General features: G+C 36.1%; 5 protein-coding genes across 14 annotated transcripts in view; 3 read left to right on the top strand and 2 right to left on the bottom strand.

Moving 5' to 3' along the window:
• The first annotated feature begins 780 nt into the window (after nucleotides 1-780).
• Nucleotides 781-15,396, top strand: LOC126751088 (F-BAR domain only protein 2). 7 transcript variants are annotated; one of them, XM_050461032.1, is made up of 16 exons: nucleotides 781-880; nucleotides 7,714-7,970; nucleotides 8,036-8,602; nucleotides 8,676-8,774; nucleotides 8,852-8,948; nucleotides 9,017-9,556; nucleotides 10,495-10,755; nucleotides 11,777-11,882; nucleotides 11,943-12,307; nucleotides 12,375-12,547; nucleotides 12,627-12,784; nucleotides 12,846-13,211; nucleotides 13,281-13,454; nucleotides 13,685-14,020; nucleotides 14,087-14,316; nucleotides 14,409-15,396. In XM_050461032.1, the coding sequence occupies exons 2-16, from the start codon at nucleotides 7,941-7,943 to the stop codon at nucleotides 14,504-14,506; spliced, it is 3,600 nt and encodes a 1,199-aa protein (XP_050316989.1). In that variant the 5' UTR covers nucleotides 781-880; nucleotides 7,714-7,940; the 3' UTR covers nucleotides 14,507-15,396. The 7 variants fall into 7 exon arrangements, with proteins under 7 accessions (XP_050316989.1, XP_050316985.1, XP_050316991.1 ...); XM_050461028.1 differs by having other exon boundaries at nucleotides 9,017-9,652; XM_050461031.1 differs by lacking the exon at nucleotides 781-880 and adding an exon at nucleotides 1,074-1,172 and having other exon boundaries at nucleotides 9,017-9,652.
• LOC126751089 (lysine-specific demethylase 3A) lies at nucleotides 784-7,370 on the top strand. 4 transcript variants are annotated; one of them, XM_050461036.1, is made up of 2 exons: nucleotides 784-880; nucleotides 3,603-7,370. In XM_050461036.1, exon 2 carries the CDS (start codon nucleotides 3,629-3,631, stop codon nucleotides 7,199-7,201), a length of 3,573 nt encoding a protein of 1,190 aa, XP_050316993.1. In that variant the 5' UTR covers nucleotides 784-880; nucleotides 3,603-3,628; the 3' UTR covers nucleotides 7,202-7,370. The 4 variants fall into 4 exon arrangements, with proteins under 4 accessions (XP_050316993.1, XP_050316996.1, XP_050316995.1 ...); XM_050461039.1 differs by lacking the exon at nucleotides 784-880 and adding an exon at nucleotides 1,083-1,172; XM_050461038.1 differs by lacking the exon at nucleotides 784-880 and adding an exon at nucleotides 1,189-1,250.
• A 402-nt stretch (nucleotides 15,397-15,798) lies between the features above and the next one.
• LOC126751090 (uncharacterized) lies at nucleotides 15,799-17,204 on the bottom strand. Its single transcript, XM_050461040.1, has one exon. It carries the CDS (start codon nucleotides 17,055-17,057, stop codon nucleotides 15,876-15,878), a length of 1,182 nt encoding a protein of 393 aa, XP_050316997.1. The 5' UTR covers nucleotides 17,058-17,204; the 3' UTR covers nucleotides 15,799-15,875.
• Nucleotides 17,205-17,395: 191 nt separating this feature from the next.
• On the bottom strand, nucleotides 17,396-19,895 carry LOC126758636 (vacuolar protein sorting-associated protein 33B). The gene is made up of 2 exons (XM_050472991.1): nucleotides 19,085-19,895; nucleotides 17,396-19,023 (listed from the first exon to the last, which is right to left on the bottom strand). The coding sequence occupies exons 1-2, from the start codon at nucleotides 19,568-19,570 to the stop codon at nucleotides 17,518-17,520; spliced, it is 1,992 nt and encodes a 663-aa protein (XP_050328948.1). The 5' UTR covers nucleotides 19,571-19,895; the 3' UTR covers nucleotides 17,396-17,517.
• Nucleotides 19,896-20,127: 232 nt separating this feature from the next.
• The window catches only part of LOC126758723 (furin-like protease 1), a 267,237-nt gene continuing 266,097 nt past the window's right edge, over nucleotides 20,128-21,267 (top strand). Inside the window, exon 1 of the mRNA XM_050473088.1 lies at nucleotides 20,128-20,899. The gene's annotated coding sequence lies outside the window, so the exon portion shown is untranslated. The remainder of the gene's footprint in view (nucleotides 20,900-21,267) is intronic.

Here is a 21,267-nt window from a genome sequence, read left to right as displayed (position 1 = left end):
AATCCGGTTCCGTTCAGGTTACGTAGATCCGACTAACGGTGGCAACGGTAGGATAATGTTTGTTCTTACCGAAGTTCATTGTAGTCATTTCCGAATCGGCTTTAAACCGTTTATTTTGGTCTATATGTGTGTAATTTGTTTGGTGCTGAATATTAATGAAAACGGTTGATACCTAGGTTTAAACCGCATATCTATAAAACAATGATATCTTATTTTCTGGTTGGTAGTTTCCTAATATAATATACTAAAGGGTTTCAGTTGGGTTTATATTACACAAATCTCAGTTAAGTTTATTATGCTGTTATTTTATTTCCCCCATAGGGAGAGTAGCCACGGAAAATTGTGTTCGGGTTTGTCCATTGATCTCTTTACTGAATTTTATATAAGAATTTATTTGTTTTCAACTGTCTTAAAGACACTAATATAAAATAAATATTAATAGAAGTACAAAAATATATATATTATGTATCACAAAACTCCTTAAAATAATGGAAATAATTATCTAACAACAAATGCTTCACTTTAGAGACTAACTCTAAATATTATACACTAGTTAGTGACTTTTAATGCCTCCAAATTAATAAAAACTATAAATCGTAGCTTACTTTCGAAAAACAATAAGTCAAAAATTAGAAGCCCGTAAAACTTTGAATTTTGGCCACCATATATTTTCAGTGAAGCTGGCAATGCTTTGCAAAACATACATCCCACAAAAAGTAAAGGTGGTAAATAATTTATATAGATAAAGAGTGATAGACGGAAAGTGGAGAATATCACAGCATAGTTCGAACTATTTAAAATGTAGAAAAACCTTTAAAAAATCTACTAATATATTGTAAAACAATAAAGGACTTATTAAATAATAAGTGGATAACAAAATGTGAGTAAAATTCGTTCAGTACGATTTAGAGTTTCAGAGTTTTGGCAGATGTATTTTGGTACGCCTAATCGTTTTCACTATATAGTGAAAAATTATCGATATGGTCTAAAATTGTGTCAAATTATTAATCTTTGTTTTAGTAAGAAAAACAAATTTTAACTCTTGTATTGATTAAATATTGTGGAGTTGATGTGAAAAATTGGAAGAAAGCACATAAATAAGAAAAATGAGAAACCTTCAGCAAGGGTTGTAACTTAACCTTAGAGGGTTTGACAATTGTCCAGTTAGAATTGTGAGTTTTCAAAAAATAATACATATATGCATACAAATTAGATGAAATTGAAATTGTAACCTTTCGTAATGTTATAAGGTAAAAATTAGAATCTATAAATTAAATAATTTATAGTATAAAGTTTTTTTATATGAATTGTATTATTCGTTTTGCTTTCATTTATATATTGTATATTGTTATCGTACAAACTGATTTCCATTCGGCGCGACGACACAAATATCTGGCTCAGCGATGCAGTTATGTGCTGTAAATCGTAGTACATATTTGTGCCAGAAAAATAATTTAACAAGTAGTGGAAAGGGATTAAACTTAAAGTTTAAGGTATGCATACATTTGGTAATTTCCAAAAAAAGATTTACTCCCATCTAATTTAATTCATACTGAAACTTGGTTAAAAAATAATCAGTGATATAATGTGTGCAAATGCAATTATATTATGCTAATAAAAATACATCAGTAGACTGTTAGTTGTGAGTTTTCATTGTATGTCAATTGTTCTTCCAATTAGATTATAATTTTTTTCATCCAGGTTTTACTTTAGGAAAAGGCTTGACAAACATTTTATGTTAAAATAACAAAGTGATATAAAAGAATGTAAACATAAAATATATCCAACAAAAAAATAAAATAATTTAAAAATTCAACTTTTGAATTGTAATATTTATGTTTGCCTTGTTCCTCTTGGCTAGGTATATACTTATGTACATTCATATATACATACATACATATAATTATAATTATACTACATATATGACACTACACCTCAGCTGAATTTTGTCGGGTCTGTCTCTGAGTTCTATTCAAAAAGCCTATTTTTTAATATAATATATGAATTTAATACTGGTCATAGTAATATGTACTTTATATCATATTTATGTTTAATTGTGGTTAATCATAATTCTGCCGCTGCAACAACAACAACAACCCCTAAGGGCAATATTGTTGTTATGTACGTCAACACTTTGACTTTACACTTAGTTCAATCAAATTAATATTATAACATACTAAAAGGCCATGTGCCATTTGAACTTTTTCAATTTATATTAATTTAAGAAGGGGTGTATTCAAATAATAGCTATGTACATAACTGCTGTTGTTGCTCAATTCACATGTTGACCAATGTTACTGCTTTCGTGTTTGCAAGCACAGAAAGCCGATTTCACTAAATATGCACAAGTAACGCTCAATACACGTAAGGGCCCATTAAATCACAATTGTAATGCGAATGGGGAAATGAAAATTTAACCCATGTATTAATTTTTTGCGCCTTACACATAGCATATTTCGAAGGGGGTTGTAATTACATGGCTTTGCAGTTAGGTGTAATTAAGTTTTAGATAGATTCTTTGCCACAAGTGATCACAGAAGGTTTGCAAATCTGTTTTTTTGAACCTTAATTAATCAATCAGTGTTATTAAAAGACATCCTAATAGTAATATACAGGATTTTATATTGAAGGTATAACTGAAATAACTATGCCACAAATTTCAGTAAAGTTCGTAAGTACTGCTGAAAGCATAAATGAATTGAAAAAATTCTCGAAATTTTTATAAAAGAAAAACACAATTAACGCCAATCATCTTTCTAACCTTGAACTGGACTGCGTCAGCAGTGGCTTGACGAGTGTGAAATTTGCTTATTTGTTTGGATTACATTATCGCTTACATACAAATAGACGGAGCGGAACTCAGATAAGAGTTAATGAACATGAAGATAAAAATCGTTTTTTCTTTTGCCTTGAAAATGTACTATTACTGTTTAAAACGTCTTTTATCTCTATATTTATTAACGCCCTATCAGAGTAGGCGTGGTGTTTAAGGAGGCATAAACTCTTATAAGAACACTATTAATAGCTGCCATTTACATAGGATAAATAATTTTGTTTTTGCGATCATTTGCGTTGCATTGCTCGTCTGAGTACATTTGTAAGATATTAACATGTTTTATTTATAATTTAGAATAAGTTATGAAACGGTAAGTGCAGGCAATGTGGTGGTAGTGAGTATTATAATCAAAAAATTCAATATATAATAAATGATATATTAGAGCGGTTTCATCTATACTCCGATATTTTAATCCTATTTCATTGGCCCCTGTTTCGTGTTTCTTTTCGTTTGCCGATTCAAAACAAAAGATCTGCGTAAAATTAAATTGGTTTTTTAGTATTTAAACTACCACCAGCATTACCTTTCACTCAATTCATGTATTTAATTGGCAATATATCTGTTAAGACTTTGGCACATGAATTCAAATAACGAGTGGGAAAACCAAATTGCAAGACGCACCGATCACGAGTACTCACTTCCGCCCAAACATTACCCGCTTACGTCTGCATTTGATAAGTAAGGATGTGTGTACGTTTGAGCAGTGAAAATTAACTTGGGTTTTTCTCTTAATTTCTGTTTATCTTTTTCACTACCACAATGCCAGATCTATACCTGCAAACGTAAAGAGAAATGTCAGAAGGAACTGACAGATTGCTGGACTCGGATGGACCATGCCACAATTTGGCGGAGGAGCTATTACGTGAAATGCCAGATATGAAAGACGAGATCGAGCAGGAATTAAAAGATGCATTGTCAAAAAATAATGATAGTAAAATAAAAAACATACAACAACAATACGTGGATGGAGGAGCACTTAAAAAAAAAGTTGGGGACTATTTGTCTAAGCCACATAAAGATCTTGAAACAACGGAAGATTTTGAGGAATCAATGGAGTCGGGAGAGGTCGCAAATAACTTGATAACCAATGTAACCATAGAAAGTTGTGAAACTGAAAAAGCGAAAACGGAGATAATGAAAATGGACACAGATTATCAGGAGAATAATCACGGAGTACGCTCAATTGACAGTGTGAATGAAAATAATGACGAAAACGTTGATCAAACATCCCAAAATGAATCTGAAAACAACACAAAAACAGAAACCAATATCCGTAAACGTGAGAATGAATGTTCTGAAAGTGTCAGTACAATCTTGCAAGATGGTCCAACTGCCAAACAAGCGAAATTAGAGGTTCCTGGCGAAAGGAAGTCAATTATTGAAGTTCATATCTCTAATAAGGGGATTGATAATGAAGAAGAGACTGCAGAGTTGGAACGCATACGTAAACTGAAGGAGCAAACTGTTATTGAATTGCATAGATTAAAGAGTCAAGAGGATAAACTACTCAGAATCGAGAATATAAACAAGCAATTACAAAAAAATATTGAACAAAAACGAGAGCAAAATGAAGCGAATGAGTCGGAGGATAATAATGGAAAGGAGGATGTAGCTCTAGAAAAAGAAGAATTTGTAAGTAATGACATGGACATTGAGACTAGTGATAATAAAAAATTGACAATTGGAAACGCCGATGGCAATAGCCAAAATGGCATTTCGAAAGATCTGCCGAAACTTAATACGGACGGTAAACCGTGTTATACACATGATAACAGCCAAATGAAGAAACATGCAGATGTTCTAAAAGAGTCTGCAAATGAAAATATTAAAGCTACAACGTTAACAGAAATAGCGACGACATCCGTTCAAATAACGTCTACAGTACTCAATGATAATAGTAATCACTCTAACATGGGGGAACATGAAAATCATACACCACCAGAAGAACTCACAACCGAAGAAGCTGATCGAGATCGAGAGTTACGCGCATCGGGTGCAACATTTCTTCAGCATTTACCTTGCTTTAAACTTCAACACAACTCGGAAAGTGCTGCTAGAACAATCTCCAATGACAATGTTGTAGCTGACCGTGCCATACCGAGGTGCCGGGAATGTCGACGCCGCAATTCTCAGGGTGGTTCAGACGTTTATTGTCGATTTTATGAATTCCGTCGATTGCAGTACAATGAAATGGGTGAATTAGTTGTTTCTGGATTCCCCAATCCATATACTGATCCGACTGCCGACGATTTGCGCATATGGCAACCAGACGACCATAGTGTGCCTACTGCAGGATGGATGGACATCCAAGTAGCTCGCTATATACTGCTACATGCTGGTGACCAATTTTGCTATCTGTGGCAACAGGAGGCTGAGGCCTTGCGTTTACACGAAAACCCGAATAGTATAATCGCCTGGAAGAAGGTGGTACAAGGTCTACGTGAGATATGCGATGTGTGCGATACAACACTTTTTAATTTTCATTGGACTTGCGACAAGTGTGGCTTTGGTGTGTGCCTTGATTGTTTCAAAGACCGTAAAGAGCAGCGCAGTTGTCGAAAGAGGCGCACTGGTGATAAGACGCAACGTGGACATGATGAATTCCATTGGATGCTATGTACAGCAACCACGCCTACTCACCAAAAACATGAACTACGTGATCTCATGCTAACACAGATCATTGCTAGTGATGCGCTAAACGTTTTGGGCCGTCTCCTTCATGATATTCGTGCCATGTGGCAAGTGCCCCAGATGTGCGGCTGCTTGTTAAGCAAACAGAACCTTTCGCCAGATACAGAACTAGGTATTTTAATACAGGACATGATCAAGGAATCTCAATTAAAGCAGCAGACGAGCGCTTCATCGCTAGCTACTGAAGAGACATTACGTAAGCAGGCGCGAATGGAAGAATTGCATGCTAAAAAGTTAGAGTTTGCACGAGCAAGAGGTATTGATTATGTGCCAGGTCGTGTATGGACCAAGCAAACTTTGGGAAAGGACCCCATAACAACCGCTTTTGATAATTTTAAACATATAAACTTTTTACGAAAGGGTTTGGCAGGCTTACGTCGATTTTTGCCACCACGCGCAATGACTTTAACCCATTCGACAATGCTAGCACCTGGCGTACCACATGAATGGTTATGTGATGGCAAGCTCCTGCGTTTAACGAATGCTATGCATCCAGATAATCGTATACTTTTTCAGGAGGTATGGAAATGTGGTCAGCCCGTTATGATCTCGGAAGTAGCGCGATCACTGAATTTGGACTTATGGCGTCCCGAAGCCTTCTGTAAGGATTTCGGCGACAAGCCCAACGATTTGATAAACTGCCTAAATGGCAATTTAGTGCCGAATCAACCGATGCGTTATTTTTGGGAGGGATTTCAATGCATTAAGAAACGATTGCTAGACGGCAATGGTAAACCGATGTTACTGAAACTGAAAGACTGGCCACCGGGCGATGATTTTGCTGAAATATTACCGACGCGTTTTGCGGATCTCATGACCGGCCTACCCATGCCCGAATACACATTGCGTACCGGCAATTTGAATATTGCCAGCTGCTTGCCGAAGATGTTTGTACCACCTGACTTGGGACCGAAGATGTACAATGCCTACGGCTCTGCATTGCATCCTGACAAAGGCACCACTAATTTGCATTTAGACATTTCTGATGCTGTAAATATAATGGTATATGTGGGCGTGCCACAAGACGCGGATAGTAAACCTCAATTGGTAGCTACACAAAAAGCAATCGCTTTGGGTGGCTGCGATTATTTGACACGCGCCCGATGTCAAACACCTGACGTCCTCCCGGGCGCATTGTGGCACATTTTTCCTGCTCGAGACGCTGATAAAATCCGCGATCTCCTCAATCGTGTTACAATAGAGAAGGGTTTTCGTTTAGAGCCCGACCACGACCCTATACACGATCAGAATTGGTATTTAGACGATAAATTGCGTGCACGCCTATTCAAGGAATATGGTGTAGAAGGATATCCTATTGTACAGTGCCTGGGCGACGCAGTGTTCATCCCGGCTGGTGCACCACATCAAGTACAAAATCTCCATAATTGCATAAAAGTAGCAGAGGACTTTGTATCACCAGAGAACATAACACATTGTTATCATTTAACCCATGAATTTCGTCATTTATCACATTCACACACCAATCACGAGGACAAATTGCAGATTAAAAACATAATTTATCATGCCATCAAAGATTGCTGTCATATATTAGTGCGCGCTTTGGATCAACGACTTGACGAAGAGTTAGCTAAGGTGGAGGCGCAGCATGCAAAGGCTGAAATGAGCCTCCGTGAAAGAACAGAACTCGAAGCCAAACTCCATGGCAACAAATAAGATTAAGCTTCTTTTTATTAATAACTACTATAAAATTTACAGTTAAATTATATTGATATACTTAAATTTTTATTGCATTAATAGATACATAAGTACATACTGTGTAGCTCTACATGTAATTATAAATAAATATCTAAAAAATTTTTTATTAAATCTGTTTTCTTGAGGATGGTTGTGTTTTCAATGGCGAATTTTCTAAGTCGATTTAGTCGTAATAAATACTTCTTGCCAGCAACCGATCATTTCATACCATCGAAAATTGGAAGAAAGTACAATTCTTTGCCTGGAATATTTCGGCAGATTTTTTAAATTTCATCTAGTTCCATTATATAACAAATTTATTTTTTTTCGAAATATCCGCTATACATACATATATTCCTCTGGACGGGCTCACATATTTGCATTCTATATATGGACGCTCAAAGATACATACATATGCGTATCTATGTATAGATGTTGCATATATCGAAGCAAGCTTTTATAACTACAGTCTTTTTTATTTGATTTTCCAGAGAAATATCACACGTATTCTGAGTCGCTTTGCTCCAATAAGATCTTTATATCACCCCAGGAAAAATGAACGAACGAATTAGCTGTTTAAATGTAAATTATAATTACCATCAAAAGAGGTCAATTAATTAAAACAGCTACATTAGTGCTTAGTGATATTTGCAGTAATTATATGATAGTATAAGGAATTAAGTTTTGATACATTTGAGATAAATTATACGAGACGAAGATGACGGTCGATTTCAACGATTATTTTTGGGTAAACAATAATTGAAATTATATAACCCTTTTTTATGTAATTTATTGTACTATCTTATCATAAAGGGGGAGAAGAACAATGGGTTCGATGTACTCTATCACAATATGAAATTTGGTTGGGTGGCGAGCAAAGAGCTTTCAGAGTTCTTTCGCGAAAAGTCCAATATTGAAGAACAGAACTCGAAATTAATGGCTAAGTTGGCGCACAAAGCCAGTACAGGTACACTGAACAGCACATTTGCCCCCGTCTGGACTATATTACGCACTTCAGCCGAGAAGTTATCCACACTACATCTGCAAATGGTGCAAAAGCTCACGGAACTTGTGAAGGATGTCGCTAAGTATGCCGATGAATTGCATAAAAAACACAAAACCGTTAAGGAGGAAGAATCACATACCTTGGAATCTGTGCAAGCGATGCAGACATCAACAGCTGCTGTTCAAAAGCTACGTGACCTTTACGCGAGCAAAGTCCTGGAATTGGAAAAGTTGCGAAAGGACAATGCCTCACAGAAGGACATCGAAAAGGTCGAAACAAAATTGCGTAAACTACAAGATGAATATAAAGCGCTACTCGATAAGCATAATCCGATCAAGAATGACTTCGAGCGGCGCATGACACAGACGTGCAAGGTATTTATTAATATATAAAAAGTTATAGGATTGTATCGTAATAGCTTACGACATACACATCTCTACTTTAAAGCGTTTTCAAGAGATTGAAGAAGTCCATTTGCGTCAAATGAAAGAGTTCTTATCCACATTTTTGGAGATGCTACAAAATAATCATGACATGGTTGGACAGGTTGGTATACCCCCCTTTTTAAAGCAATAGTAATTATTTTCAAAAAAAAATGATTGTGAACTAATTTCCCTTCTCAGGTGCATTCGGATTTTAAGCGTCAATTTAATGATATGACCGTGGATAAACTTTTAGAGCAATTTGTGCTAAACAAGTACACTGGCTTGGAGAAACCAGGTTAGTGCCATTTAAAATATACGAAACTTTTTTCATTAACTATAATTCACTTAAATTCGTAATTGTAGAAGTTCCCGAACTCGAAATCATTCCACTCTCTATACAGCAGCAGTCCGTCTCAGCTACGCGCTTAAATCATCCAGGCGGTACTGCTGCGGCTGCTTCCAATTCCAATTCAGCCACAAGCATACAAGGTGCCATATCACGTATTACTAGCGGTAGCATATCAATGGATCAACGTGGCAGTGTTGGTGTCGAGGCCGGTTCTTTAGGCAGTGGTGGTGGCGGCATTGGTGCAGTGGGTGGTAGTGGCAGTGGCAGTAATAGCTTGCTAAACGCTGATGACAACATTTTGGGCTTGCAGACATCACCACGCGCAACATCACCGATTTTATTGAATACCGCCGCTGATGTTATATCGGGTACTAGCGTAAGCACTGTACCAGCAGCAGTGCTGACAAACACATCGACGAACACTTCCACTGTGCGCAGCAATTTCCTGAATTGGTTTTCTTCAAGCATTCCAAGCAGCAAGCAACAACCAGCAAATTCCAACGCTGGAGCTACTGCTGCAGCAACAACCGCTAATAGCGGTGGTGGGAATTTCGGTACGGATAGCATTGGTACTACCCACACCGGCACAGCCATCATGAAAAATTCCCTAAACTCAGAGCTTCAGTCACTGCAGGATAATAATAATCAAGGTTCATTTATGTCGTCTGCTTTAACACAATTACCAGAACAATGTAACACCACTAACAACACTACTACTTCCACTACTACTCTTTCCTCTACTTCTGCTAGTTCTCCTATTATTTGTAATACTACAAATAATACTTTTACCAACAATACTGTTCCGTCACCCACATCCTCCTCCCTAACAAGTAGGTTTATTATGTTATTTCATTCATTTTATTTCTATTTCTATTATTATTATTGTTTTTTGTTTATTTTTTAACAAACTCTTTTAAGTTTAAATTATTTTTGGATTTTCTGTTTATTTTTACTATTTCCATTATTTGTCCATGTGGTTTCTGTTATGTGACGTGAAAAATGTCTTATTTCATTATTTAGCCGCCAGCAACTGCATTTTACTTGTAAATTAAATCATACTTTGAAATTGACTACCTGGATAAAATCGTATAGTGACATAGTAATAATGCTGCCAAGGGGAGATTTTTCTATCTTAGAGTATTAGTTTTTCGTTCAACAAATTTTATAGATTATTATAACGCTAATATAAAGGGTTTTTAAGTTACATATACATATAAACATACAGCAATATCTTGGAGAATTCGAATTCGAATTATTTTTCTGTAGTTATAGGATAATTTTGCAGGATTTTAATTATTTATATTTTAGCGACATTTATGAGTAAGTGTGTGTGTGTGTGTTGTATACCTATATTGTCGACTGACTCTGTGAACTCTGCGCCCGTCGACCGTCTCTGCCCACAATCAAATATATTTTTGAACTGAAATGCTTGTTTTTCCGTCATTAACCAACTCCTAATTCCATTTCTACCTCAAAAACCAAATATGCTTAGATTTAGATCAAACATTAGTCGAGCCGCATCTGCAACAACGCCCATCTTCACCAACGCCGACAGGCAGCAGTTCAGCAGTGAATCGAAATTACACAGAACCGCTTTCTACATCACTCAATGAACGTTCTAACCATATGCATAGCAATCCGCATTCAGCGTCCATGAGTGGCGCGGCTGTATCAGCATCTAGTGCGGGTGCGTCTGTGGGAAACTCACGCCGCACAACCTCGCTTTTGAATATTTTCACATCAAATTCTCAGGGTGAGAAGGAAAAGAACACAATCAAACTGATATATAATACACATTTCACATTTTTATTTTATATTTTGTAAATTACTTTTGTACTAGCACTGCAGTTTTGCGTTGGAATGTGGACATTACACACATAAATTTTAATACACTGGTCTTCCTTTGGTACTTTTCATTAAGTTTTCCTTTATATATATGTATACAACGTATATATATGTATGTTGATGTCTTCTCTTAACTTATTCTCTTTTTATGGAATCTTCTCGGCAAATATTTGATTTCTGTGGTGACTTGGGAATGACATTATTTTCCGTTATTTACATTATTCTATAGTTTTTATTTTAATATTTTTTCATTACTTTAATTTTTTTCGAAGTAAGTTGTTTTCTTGTTTTTTTAATAACTTCTATTTTATTCTTAGTTTTTGCTTAAAATATTATTTCAAAGCAGTAATGTAATTAAAAATATAGTGTTAAATTGTGTCAATTCTGTGGGTGGATTTATCGACGTATGCTATACTTTTTTTTATAATATTTTTATTCATATTCGGTTAGTAAAGCAACAAATAATGTTTCGGTTGAGGTTCGAATTTCTCAGACAGTTTATTTGCAGGTATTTCACTTTGCACGGATTTTACTCGTTTTCGTTTATTTTAATTAAAGCTGTAGCGTTTATAGAGGTTTTTTGCAAAATTCTACTGCCAACTCAATGCCTCTCTTCTATATATGTATTGTATTTATTTAAAAGCATGCATTCATCTCATTAAAGTCTGCGTTAAGTTTATCGAACATTATTTACTAATTTTCCTATTGCGATTACTAATTTCTAATGTATGCAAGGTGATACATAATTCTATATAATGAGGTACATCAAAATTTACTTGCAAATATAAATTTCTAAAATTTTGTTTTTAGTAAAAACACGGCCTTTTCTGAAATATTAATTTAGAAAATGTAAATTTCTTATACCTCAATTATTAATGGATCCTAACCTCGTTTCAAATATGTAATATTTCATATTTCTATATGCACAGTATCTGGTATTTTGCGTAGCCGTCGAGATAAAGCGAAAACTAAAAAGTCTAAAAAGAAGAAAGATGGCGAAGCGGCAGATAATATACAAGAAGAGCAACAGGGAAGGTAATTTCATTTGATTTATCGGTATTGTTTGGACACTGACGCATCTTTACGTTTACGTAGTGTGGATCGCGCCAACAACTCCTATGATACTGACGATATCAATAGAATGAAAACACAAAATTCCAGCGGCAGCAGTGCCGGAGGATTGGGTTTATCATCTGCTTCAGCACCGGGCAGCGTGGACTCGTCGGGCGGTGGTGCCGGTGCTCTTGGCGTAAATATATCGGAAAATATTGGAAGTAGCTCGGCAGGCAATGCTTTTAATGCAACAAATAATACTAACAAAAATAGCAGCGCTTCTGGAAATGGCACAGGTAGTGGTGGTGCAGGAGGCACCAAAGCATACGGCGCTAATGAGGTTGACGAGGATGGATACAGCATGCAACCGCCCAAAGAAATTGCTTGGGACGAAAATCACGATAAAAGTGAGTGAAAAAAATTAACAAGTAAAATTAAACAATATATTTTTTTTGTTATATTTGTCTAAATTAGCTGGAAGTTTCTACTCTGATTCCGACTCAGATTCAGACAACGATAAGCCAGAAAGACGCATACACGTGAAGATCAAGCCACTGAACAATGGCCAAGCGCCAATGTCCGCAAGTGTGGATGAGTTGCGCGCTACTGTAGAGAATATATCACTGTCGCCCACCAGCGTATTTTCGGTACAAAAACAAATAAAATTTATTGCAAAAAGTTATAATGCTTTCAATATGTACACATATCATTTACACTTATTTACAGACTTTTAATCAACAACACAGCAATCAGCAGTTGCAGCAATCTCGTATCGCTTCGCGTCAGCAATCACCTGAGATATCCAATGCGTCCACACCAACCGCCACGGTGCATCCATATGCACCACTACAAAGCCCTACACTCTCCATGTCGAATAACTCGAGGTGATTTACATTGACTTACTGTAATTGGTTCCTCTTTATAAATAAGTAAATTCTTCCGCAGATACGCCGACTTAGGCGATATATTTTCTGAATTGGGCGATGTAAGTGCCTCTGCGCCCGCTTCCGCCACTCTTTCGAAATCAAATAGCCGGCAAATACCTACACCAACATCCGCTAACAGTATTGCAATACCAAGACCACCTTCACGTCGCTCCGAAATGGTAATGGCGCCTTCAGTAGCAGCGGCCCGTGGGCGCATTAGCCCATCTCCAGCTATGAATCGCGCAGACAGTGTTGGCAGTTTAGAATTCCGCACTGCTATCGGTGGTATAGGGTCATCGCGTGGTCCATCGCCGCTCACCATTGGCATTTCAGACACGATTCCATTAGCGGTGGCATTCCATGAAATTATACACGCATATTTTAGGTACGTATGTATATACACAGAAAAACGCTTCATGGCTTTATGATATTGATATATTACTCGTTTCGACAGGGGTAGCGACGAATCGCGCTGTCAGGTAAAAATCTCTGGCGATATGATGTTATCCTTTCCAGCTGGGATTGTAGGCCTTCTAGCGAATAATCCAAATCCAGCGAAACTTGGCTTTCGTATTAAGAATGTTCAAAACTTAGAAAATTTACTACCGAATTCAAAATTAGTGCAAATGTGAGTATTTCAAATTTAAAATGGAATTATAATTATTAATTGAAGAGAGCGTAGTTAGTGCGTAGCTAATAAGAAGAATCAATGTTTTTCAGCGCGCTGGAAATATGGGCTCTGCTAACTAAAAAATTGTACAGGGCTAATCTAAAAATAAACATTTAATTGTAAAATATTAACTTTACGAACCTTACGTTCTCTAATGCCACTCAATTTAATATATAACCTCTTCCCAGCGATCGTAATCAATCGAGCACCTTTAGTACATTATTGGAATTCAATATGCCTGCATTGACCGCATTGTTGCGCCACCAAGCCGAGCATAATCCCAACGCGTCATACTTTAATGTGGATATATTGAAGTACCAAGTGCGCTCTAAGCCTGGTGCCTCATCGTGTCCTTTCCAGTTGGTTTCTTATTGGAAGTGTGAACCTACGTTTACGGCGCTCAAAATTGATTACAAATACAATAACCATGCAATGGCAAACGCATCACCACTACTGAATGTCACACTCTCGGTGCCGGTGAACGGTTTGGTTCGTAACGTGCAATCGAAACCACATTCCGCGTGGTAAGTACAATTCGATTAACAAAACAAAATAAATATAAATAAAATAAAAATGTTTGATTATTATAGGCTAGGTGAATCAAACCGTTTGGTTTGGAATTTCACAGATATCTCTCAAAATTCACAGGATGGCGGTGTCGGTACGCTGCGTGCCCGTCTTGAACTTAACGATGGTCCATCCATTCCAGCCTTATTGACCACACAATTCAATTGTGAGGGCACTACTTTATCGGGCATAGAGTTCGAACTGCAAGGCAGCGGATATCGACTGTCCTTGGTGAAGCGCCGTTTTGTTTCAGGTAAGTTAAAGTTCATACCTAGAGATTAATCTGATTAGATTTATTTCCAAATACCTATACATGGAACAATATAATTCTCATCTATCTTTTAGGAAAATACGTATGCGAGGGCGATGGCGTTCGCAGTGGTGCCACTCCAACGCCACCGTCTGTAGGATCGTCTAGTCCATTTTCAGCGAAATCGAATTAGTTCCAAACTATTTAAAATACTAAAAAGAAACCAATAATATTAGCAGTAGCAAATGTGTTGCAACTACCACGCAAAGTCCAATAAAATCTGAATTTAAATATCAACAAATATTCAAGAATATAACGGCAAAACATATTCTTGTAATTTATAGTATATACAGCTAAATCTACATACATACACATTTAAACGCGCTGAGAGTTTCCTGCATGTGTGTAAGTAGAAAAATAGGCTCGTGAATTAGTAAAAATTTATTAATAAAAAATAATAAGGAATTTATTAATATGCTTTGCTAATTGTGTGTAGTGCATTTGAATATTCCATGGACGAATGCAGGAACCCAAGAAGCAATTGTTTTGAAATATCGAATCTAAAGAACAAAAATTAGCCTTGCTTATCTTTGTTGTTTTCTTTTTTTTTATCATGCAAACATTTGTGTAAGTTCATTATTAGAGCTGTATGCCTAAGTTTGTACCGAGTATATCGTGTCGAAAACAAATGAAACCGGTTTTTGAATTTGTATTTAATTTTCAATAGTATTCTATAAATATTACGAAAAATATATATGAGTCTACTGTATATGTACTGGAGAAAATTGTACTTTTATGTATTGTATTGTTAAAACCTTATTATTAAAGAGTGTTTATGTAGATTTTATAAATGTATACATGCATAAACATTTGTACATGCTAATATTACTGTAGAACACTAAGTGTTGATTTTATGTTTATTTTTTAATAGAAAGGAAATAATATAATAAAACTTCAACAGGAAGCTAAAAATGTATGTAAAATTGTGAAGAACTTATATTATATGGTACTATAAAATGCCTTTAAAATCTACATTCACACACAAATTTTGATCAAAATTAAAATTATATTTTACATTATTTATTACAAGTTTTTTATTTCATACCATAGATATATGTAGGTATATAATATGTATTAGATATATATATATATGCTTCATGATTTGCTTATTTCTCTTCTCCTTTTATCTAATTTAATATAAGTTCTCACTATGGTCATATTTGCTTTACTCATAATCACTTTAAAGACTATGTACAATAAACATGAATAAGGTATAACTACACTTATGCATATATAAAAATCTGTTTTCTTTTGGAGTGCTAGAATAATTTACCGAAAGTAACAAATAATACTACGGATAAGGTCCATGTTTTTTTAGGATCTTTGCTACAACGGAAATATTTGAAATATGTAAATTATTTGTTGCGTTTGGCTATCACATGAAACATGTTTACTCTCGCTTGGTATAGTAAAAGTCTTGCAATATTGAATTTAAAAGTAATCACTTTTATTTTTTGTAATAAAACTGTTCTTTTATATATATTGTCTAGACAAAATTTCTATCAGTTCTTTCCAGACATGCCTGGCACACGATATAGCAGTTCCCCGTCATCATCATAATACGCGTCCTCTACGCGATAAGTTCCACCTTTCCGCCACACTTTGCGTGGAATATGTATATGGTCTTTAACGCGCGTTATTTCAAAGCGTTTTTGATCCTCAGCGCTGATAACAATTTCATTGTATTCATATTTTTCGATTGCATTGATATCAGCGAATGGATTATGTGGGGCCTTCGAAATTATTCCAGTTCCGCTCGGGTTGTGTAATTTAGAAGTTGACTGCTGTTCAATCGCTTCTCCATTAATTGTCTGATTTTCGTTATTGGTCAACTCACTAGAGCAAACTGATAATTCGGTTGGAGATAGTTTAAACTTTTTCAGCTCTTGTAGGCGCATTCTCCGTTTGTCGTACACTTTTTGTAGCAAATATGTTTCTTCTTCAGCTGATGTGGCCTTTGGAATTTTTTCCATATTTTGTGAATTTCCTGAAGTGATCTTTGGTGCAACTTCCTTTTCTGCATATTTATCACAACTTGTAATAATGGAGAGAAATTCTTGTTTTGTTGGTCGCGACGAAGTTGGTTTAGGGGGCAAGCCGCTGGAAACCGCAAGTAAGTCTTCTGTTCGTCTAGTGGCAAACTTTTGCAAGTGAGCTTGAAAATCGGGAGGCAATTTCAATAATTGTGGATCTGAACGGAATTTTTCCCAATTTTGTATAACCACTTCATCGTGTTTGCGTATGCGATGTACACTACGAGCTTGCCATTTTGCGGTTATTATTTTCTTAACGACATCCGGTGTAGCTGGAAAACTTTCAGCCAAACGATCAGCTGTCCACTCCTCAGGGTCACGTGAATGCAATGTACGCATTTGCTCTTTCTCAGCATAAGTTAGCAAATTCGGCAGCTTCGTTTCACGGAAGTATTTGTGTTTAACCATAATCTGGCGAATTCTTTCACGCTGTTGACTCATTTCGCGTTCATATTCACGATGCATATGATTGGTTGTCATAAAATCCGATTCCAAGTCACCGAACCCTTCAGGATCTTGTTCTAAATGTTCGTCAAGACTTTCCATGCTACTGAGCTGATGCCCGATCCCAGGATTAGATCGACGACCAGCACCACGCGCCATACATGCAATGGCCAGGTGCAAGTGTCGAATTTGGTTTTTTGGCAACATTTTCAGTTTTAGATAACTCCTTCAAAAAAAGTACACAAATCCAAGTAAGTAATTTTAAAATCTAATACATAAGTTATTAAATACAGAAATTCCAATAGAATCAACGAAAAACAGAGAAGGTTTATTTTATGTATATCACGTTCTCTGCGAATAATCTGTTTGTATAACGTACAGCTGATAAACAGCTGATTTTGAATGTTTCGCCGCCGCCGAATATGACATTAGTTGCCGCCGCTGTATTAAAATTAGTACATACATACTTGATAAAAGGAAACTCAGAAAATTTACCGCTAAAAATGCCTTCCCTTGGCTCAAAAATAGATTTGTTGAATGCCTGCTGTTATTTGAACTTTTTTTTATTAAAAAATGTAAATAGTACATATTTATGTATTTGTTATATCAATGTAAATTCATATTTGGGTAACTTTTGCTTTAGGTTTCCAAGTTTATTCCGTTTTTGTCAGAAAGCTGCCTCGATAAGGTCACTGCCACTGATAATAGCGTCAGAACCCACAATAATTTGAGAACAAGTAAGGCGCGCTATTAAATTACAAGCAGCAATCTCAGCATATGTCACTCCACCGAGAACAAAAATAAATAAGTTACGTTTTCTCAGAGGAAATATATCCTTGGAGTCATTCAATTTAATGGAGTTGGCGAACGATTTGGCGTTGTGTGCTGTGCCATCAGGTGAGTGCATAATTAACTTGTCCACCATACCTACTTTGTTCGAAAATTCTTCCGCGGACTGGGCTTTTAGTAAGCACGAGCAGAGTTGTGCCACAATTGGGATATAAAGATTATTAAACACGTAACTAGCGCAACTGGGCGAACTTGGGACATTACCCACATCAGTATCATTGCTTACGTTAGAGTTAGCAGGCGTTGGCTCAGCACCAGTAGTTGAAACCATTAATCTCAGTCTATTAGCATTTGCTTGAAATTCGGTTTGTTGAAATTTGGGTAACGGCAAATTTGAGAGTATTTTCGCAGATGTGTTTCCTTTATCTTCTTCCCACATCATCGGTAAAAGCCCGGCTATCGCCAATTGTTGAAAAATAACCAAGTGTTGCTGACCAAAGTAGTTACAATAGTTGCGCGAAAATTGTGACAACTCATCGGCACTTATTCCAGCGCATAAGTGCAATAGGCAAAGCAAACGAAGGGTATTGTACTTTTGTCCATCTGATGTGAGTAGTTCATCGATTTCTGTATGAATTCGTTTGCGCGCTACATTATTAAGTATATCTTCCTCCAAGGATTGCACACGACGAAAGTTACCACCCAACATATCTATAATTTGTTCGCTGGCGTTTAGGTGTCGCATAACCTTTGCTTTAAGCTCCGTAACTTTTGGCAACTTACGCGCCACATAGTCGTGCATCTCATCAAGTTTCATGTCGCCCAATTTTTGAACTTCTAATCCGATAGTTTTTGCTTGTGCACGTATTTGGCTGCTAGCTTGGGCAAAATGCTTGTACCGATTTTCACCATAAATTTCATCGCTCATTGCGTTCATACGTATGCTAGGAAGTTTACACGGCTTTACCTTGTTTACTGGGGGCTTTTCAATGTGTTTTTGCTGATAAGCTCGATGGGGTAGTTGGAAAATTTCTAACATTTGTTTTGAAATCTTATTTGAATGCGTTTCTAACTCGATTTCTGCGGCTCGTCGATTAAAAACTTCCAGCAGTAATCCAGCATAAATAGCCGGGGTCAGTAAACTAGATGCATAATCCTTGTCACGATCCATGATAAGAATAGAGGAGAATTCGGTGGACAACTCACTACAATTATCATTACCAGGCTTATTAAGAGCTTGCAACATTTTTACTAAAGATGCAGAATGTTCACCAAAAGTGAGAATTACTTCGGGTCGTCCACAAACGATTTGCAGTACTCGGAGAGATTGTGCTATTACTGGTAATAGAGAGGTATCCTTGCGTAAAAATAGTGTGGAGAAAACCTAAAGGTAAGCCTTTACATTATTATACTAACCGACTCACAACGAAACCGCAGTTACTCACATTTGGTATTTCCAAACTTAGCACATTTTGATCGAGGCAGATAAAGTCCCAGTTGTAACGATGCAGTTGAACTAATCCGTAAAGGCCTTCCTCTTCCAACAACATATGGAAATGGGTAAAGCAAGTGGGCACACATATTATATGAAAACTTTTTACTGCGGCATCGAGATCCGTCGGTTCTAGCCGCTCTAATTCGTGTATATGCCTTAAAATCTGTTGAAATGTTTCCAATTTGCTGTGTATTAAAAAAATGTGGATTTGATGTTCAGCAGTACGTGAAATAATGTGATCACCATCAAATTTGAATATTCTCTGTATGCCTTTCAGTTTCAGCCAGGATGCAGCGCAAACATGCTCCAAAGGTTTAATTAGTCCGGGTTCAATTATAAGGTCTTTTTTGCCTGGAATAGAACATATGATCGCCTGTAATTTTTCCTGTGCGATAAGTTGGAAGCCCTGCAATTTTTTATCCAATCCGACCTCCATTGTTTATATTCGTTCCCGTTACAATCACTTCATAAATTGCATTGGAAATTTATTGACCATTATTACTCGATCAAAACAAATTATTTTAATTGTGACTCAATGCTGTGCAGTAATGAAAACATTGCAGACGTGTTGCTGTTGATTTGCAGAGGTTTGCAGAATTGTCAAAAGCAGCTGTTTTGAAGCTAGGTGCTCAATAAAAATAAAAAAGTGAAATATTTTGTAACAATTGGTGTTGCATTTTGAAACAGAGAAGTGTATCCAAAAATAAACTCCTTTTCCAAACAATGAGTATTGTTCAGTTCACAAAACTGTTTCTGTTCTGTTGTTGGTTTAATTTCGAAAACGAATTTGCCGAAATTGAGGCACCAACCAGAAGGGAGTAAACTAGAAAGAAAGGCATCAATTTATTAATCTGAATTAACTTTTATAATGGAAGCAATTATCCATTATATTTAAATTTCAGCATGCAACGTAACAACAGGCATTTCTTCTTTTTTTATACCTTTCAGCATCAACACTGTATACAGCTGAAATGAAACCGAAAAATGTCATATGCTGCGGCGAATACAAACCGTGCTCATTTGCAAAAAATATTTTGAACTCTTTTCCCGTCAAAAATGACCAATAAGATAATTTATACACGGCGAAAAACACATTCTCTCACTAACACACCCAACAACAGACAAGAGAATATCAGAGAAAAGCAGCTGTAGCGCGAAATTCGTGAAGTAAAACAAGTTTTCGATGGAGAAATCTTGAGGAGAAATGTATGTCAAAATTACAGTCAGTCGCTCTGAAAAGGTCTTTGTGTTTGGACAATAATCGCAAATTTCTCGGTGAAAAAATATTAACGCGTTGCTGTGTTTTTCTCGTTGTACACACATGTTCAACTTGAGTTTGATTTAATTAATTGATTGTAAAACAAAGTGAGTGCGGAAAGACTACCAGCAGTGAAATTGTGATTAAAATTTAGCAAACAACAATTAACGTGGAATGCATATAAAATAAATTCGCTATTGAAGGTTGTTGCTAATTAATTATGAAAATTGTTTGGTAATTTTGAGAAATATGCTAGTGAAAATACATAAGTTATAAAGGCATTTGGTGGAGTTCATCATAATAAAAATTTCTTAAATATTTGTGAACGGTGATTTTGTGAAGTGGTTTGTGTGTGATTATCGCAAAAAAGAGAGCCATAAGAGCATAAAAGTTTGACAACGGGCCAAAAACGACCATCAACGAATTCTCAGCAGAAAATAAACAAAACAAACGGTTATTGATATTCAAGAAAATACCAAAATTACTGTTAATATTAATAACCAAAAGGTAAATGCGAATTAAATTAGCTTTATGAAATATCTTCAACTATATTTATCAATATATCCTATATATTAATATATGAGTTTATGTAGTTTGGTCTAAAAATAACCACACATAAAGTAAATAACTCGTAGAAATGGCAAATGAAATAATTATTATTAAATGCAAATGCGGTAGAAATGAAATTCCCTTTCCGGCAGATTTAGTATTTGCCGCATTCAACATTAAAGTTGCCGTGGTTGCTATATCTTCTCATACTCACCTATTCTACTCAAATGCTTGCTTATTCGCTCATCACGTTTCTATTAACGATGGCTGACGTTGCTTTTCTTCACGCCTCGTCCCTACTGCTGCTCAACAAAACAACAATCTCT

The sequence above is a fragment of the Bactrocera neohumeralis genome, chromosome 2 (genome assembly GCF_024586455.1).
Source record: "Bactrocera neohumeralis isolate Rockhampton chromosome 2, APGP_CSIRO_Bneo_wtdbg2-racon-allhic-juicebox.fasta_v2, whole genome shotgun sequence".
In the NCBI taxonomy this organism is placed as follows: Eukaryota; Metazoa; Arthropoda; class Insecta; order Diptera; family Tephritidae; genus Bactrocera; species Bactrocera neohumeralis.
The sequence above is the reverse complement of the archived record's forward strand: the minus strand, read 5'-3'. Positions and strand labels throughout refer to the sequence as shown.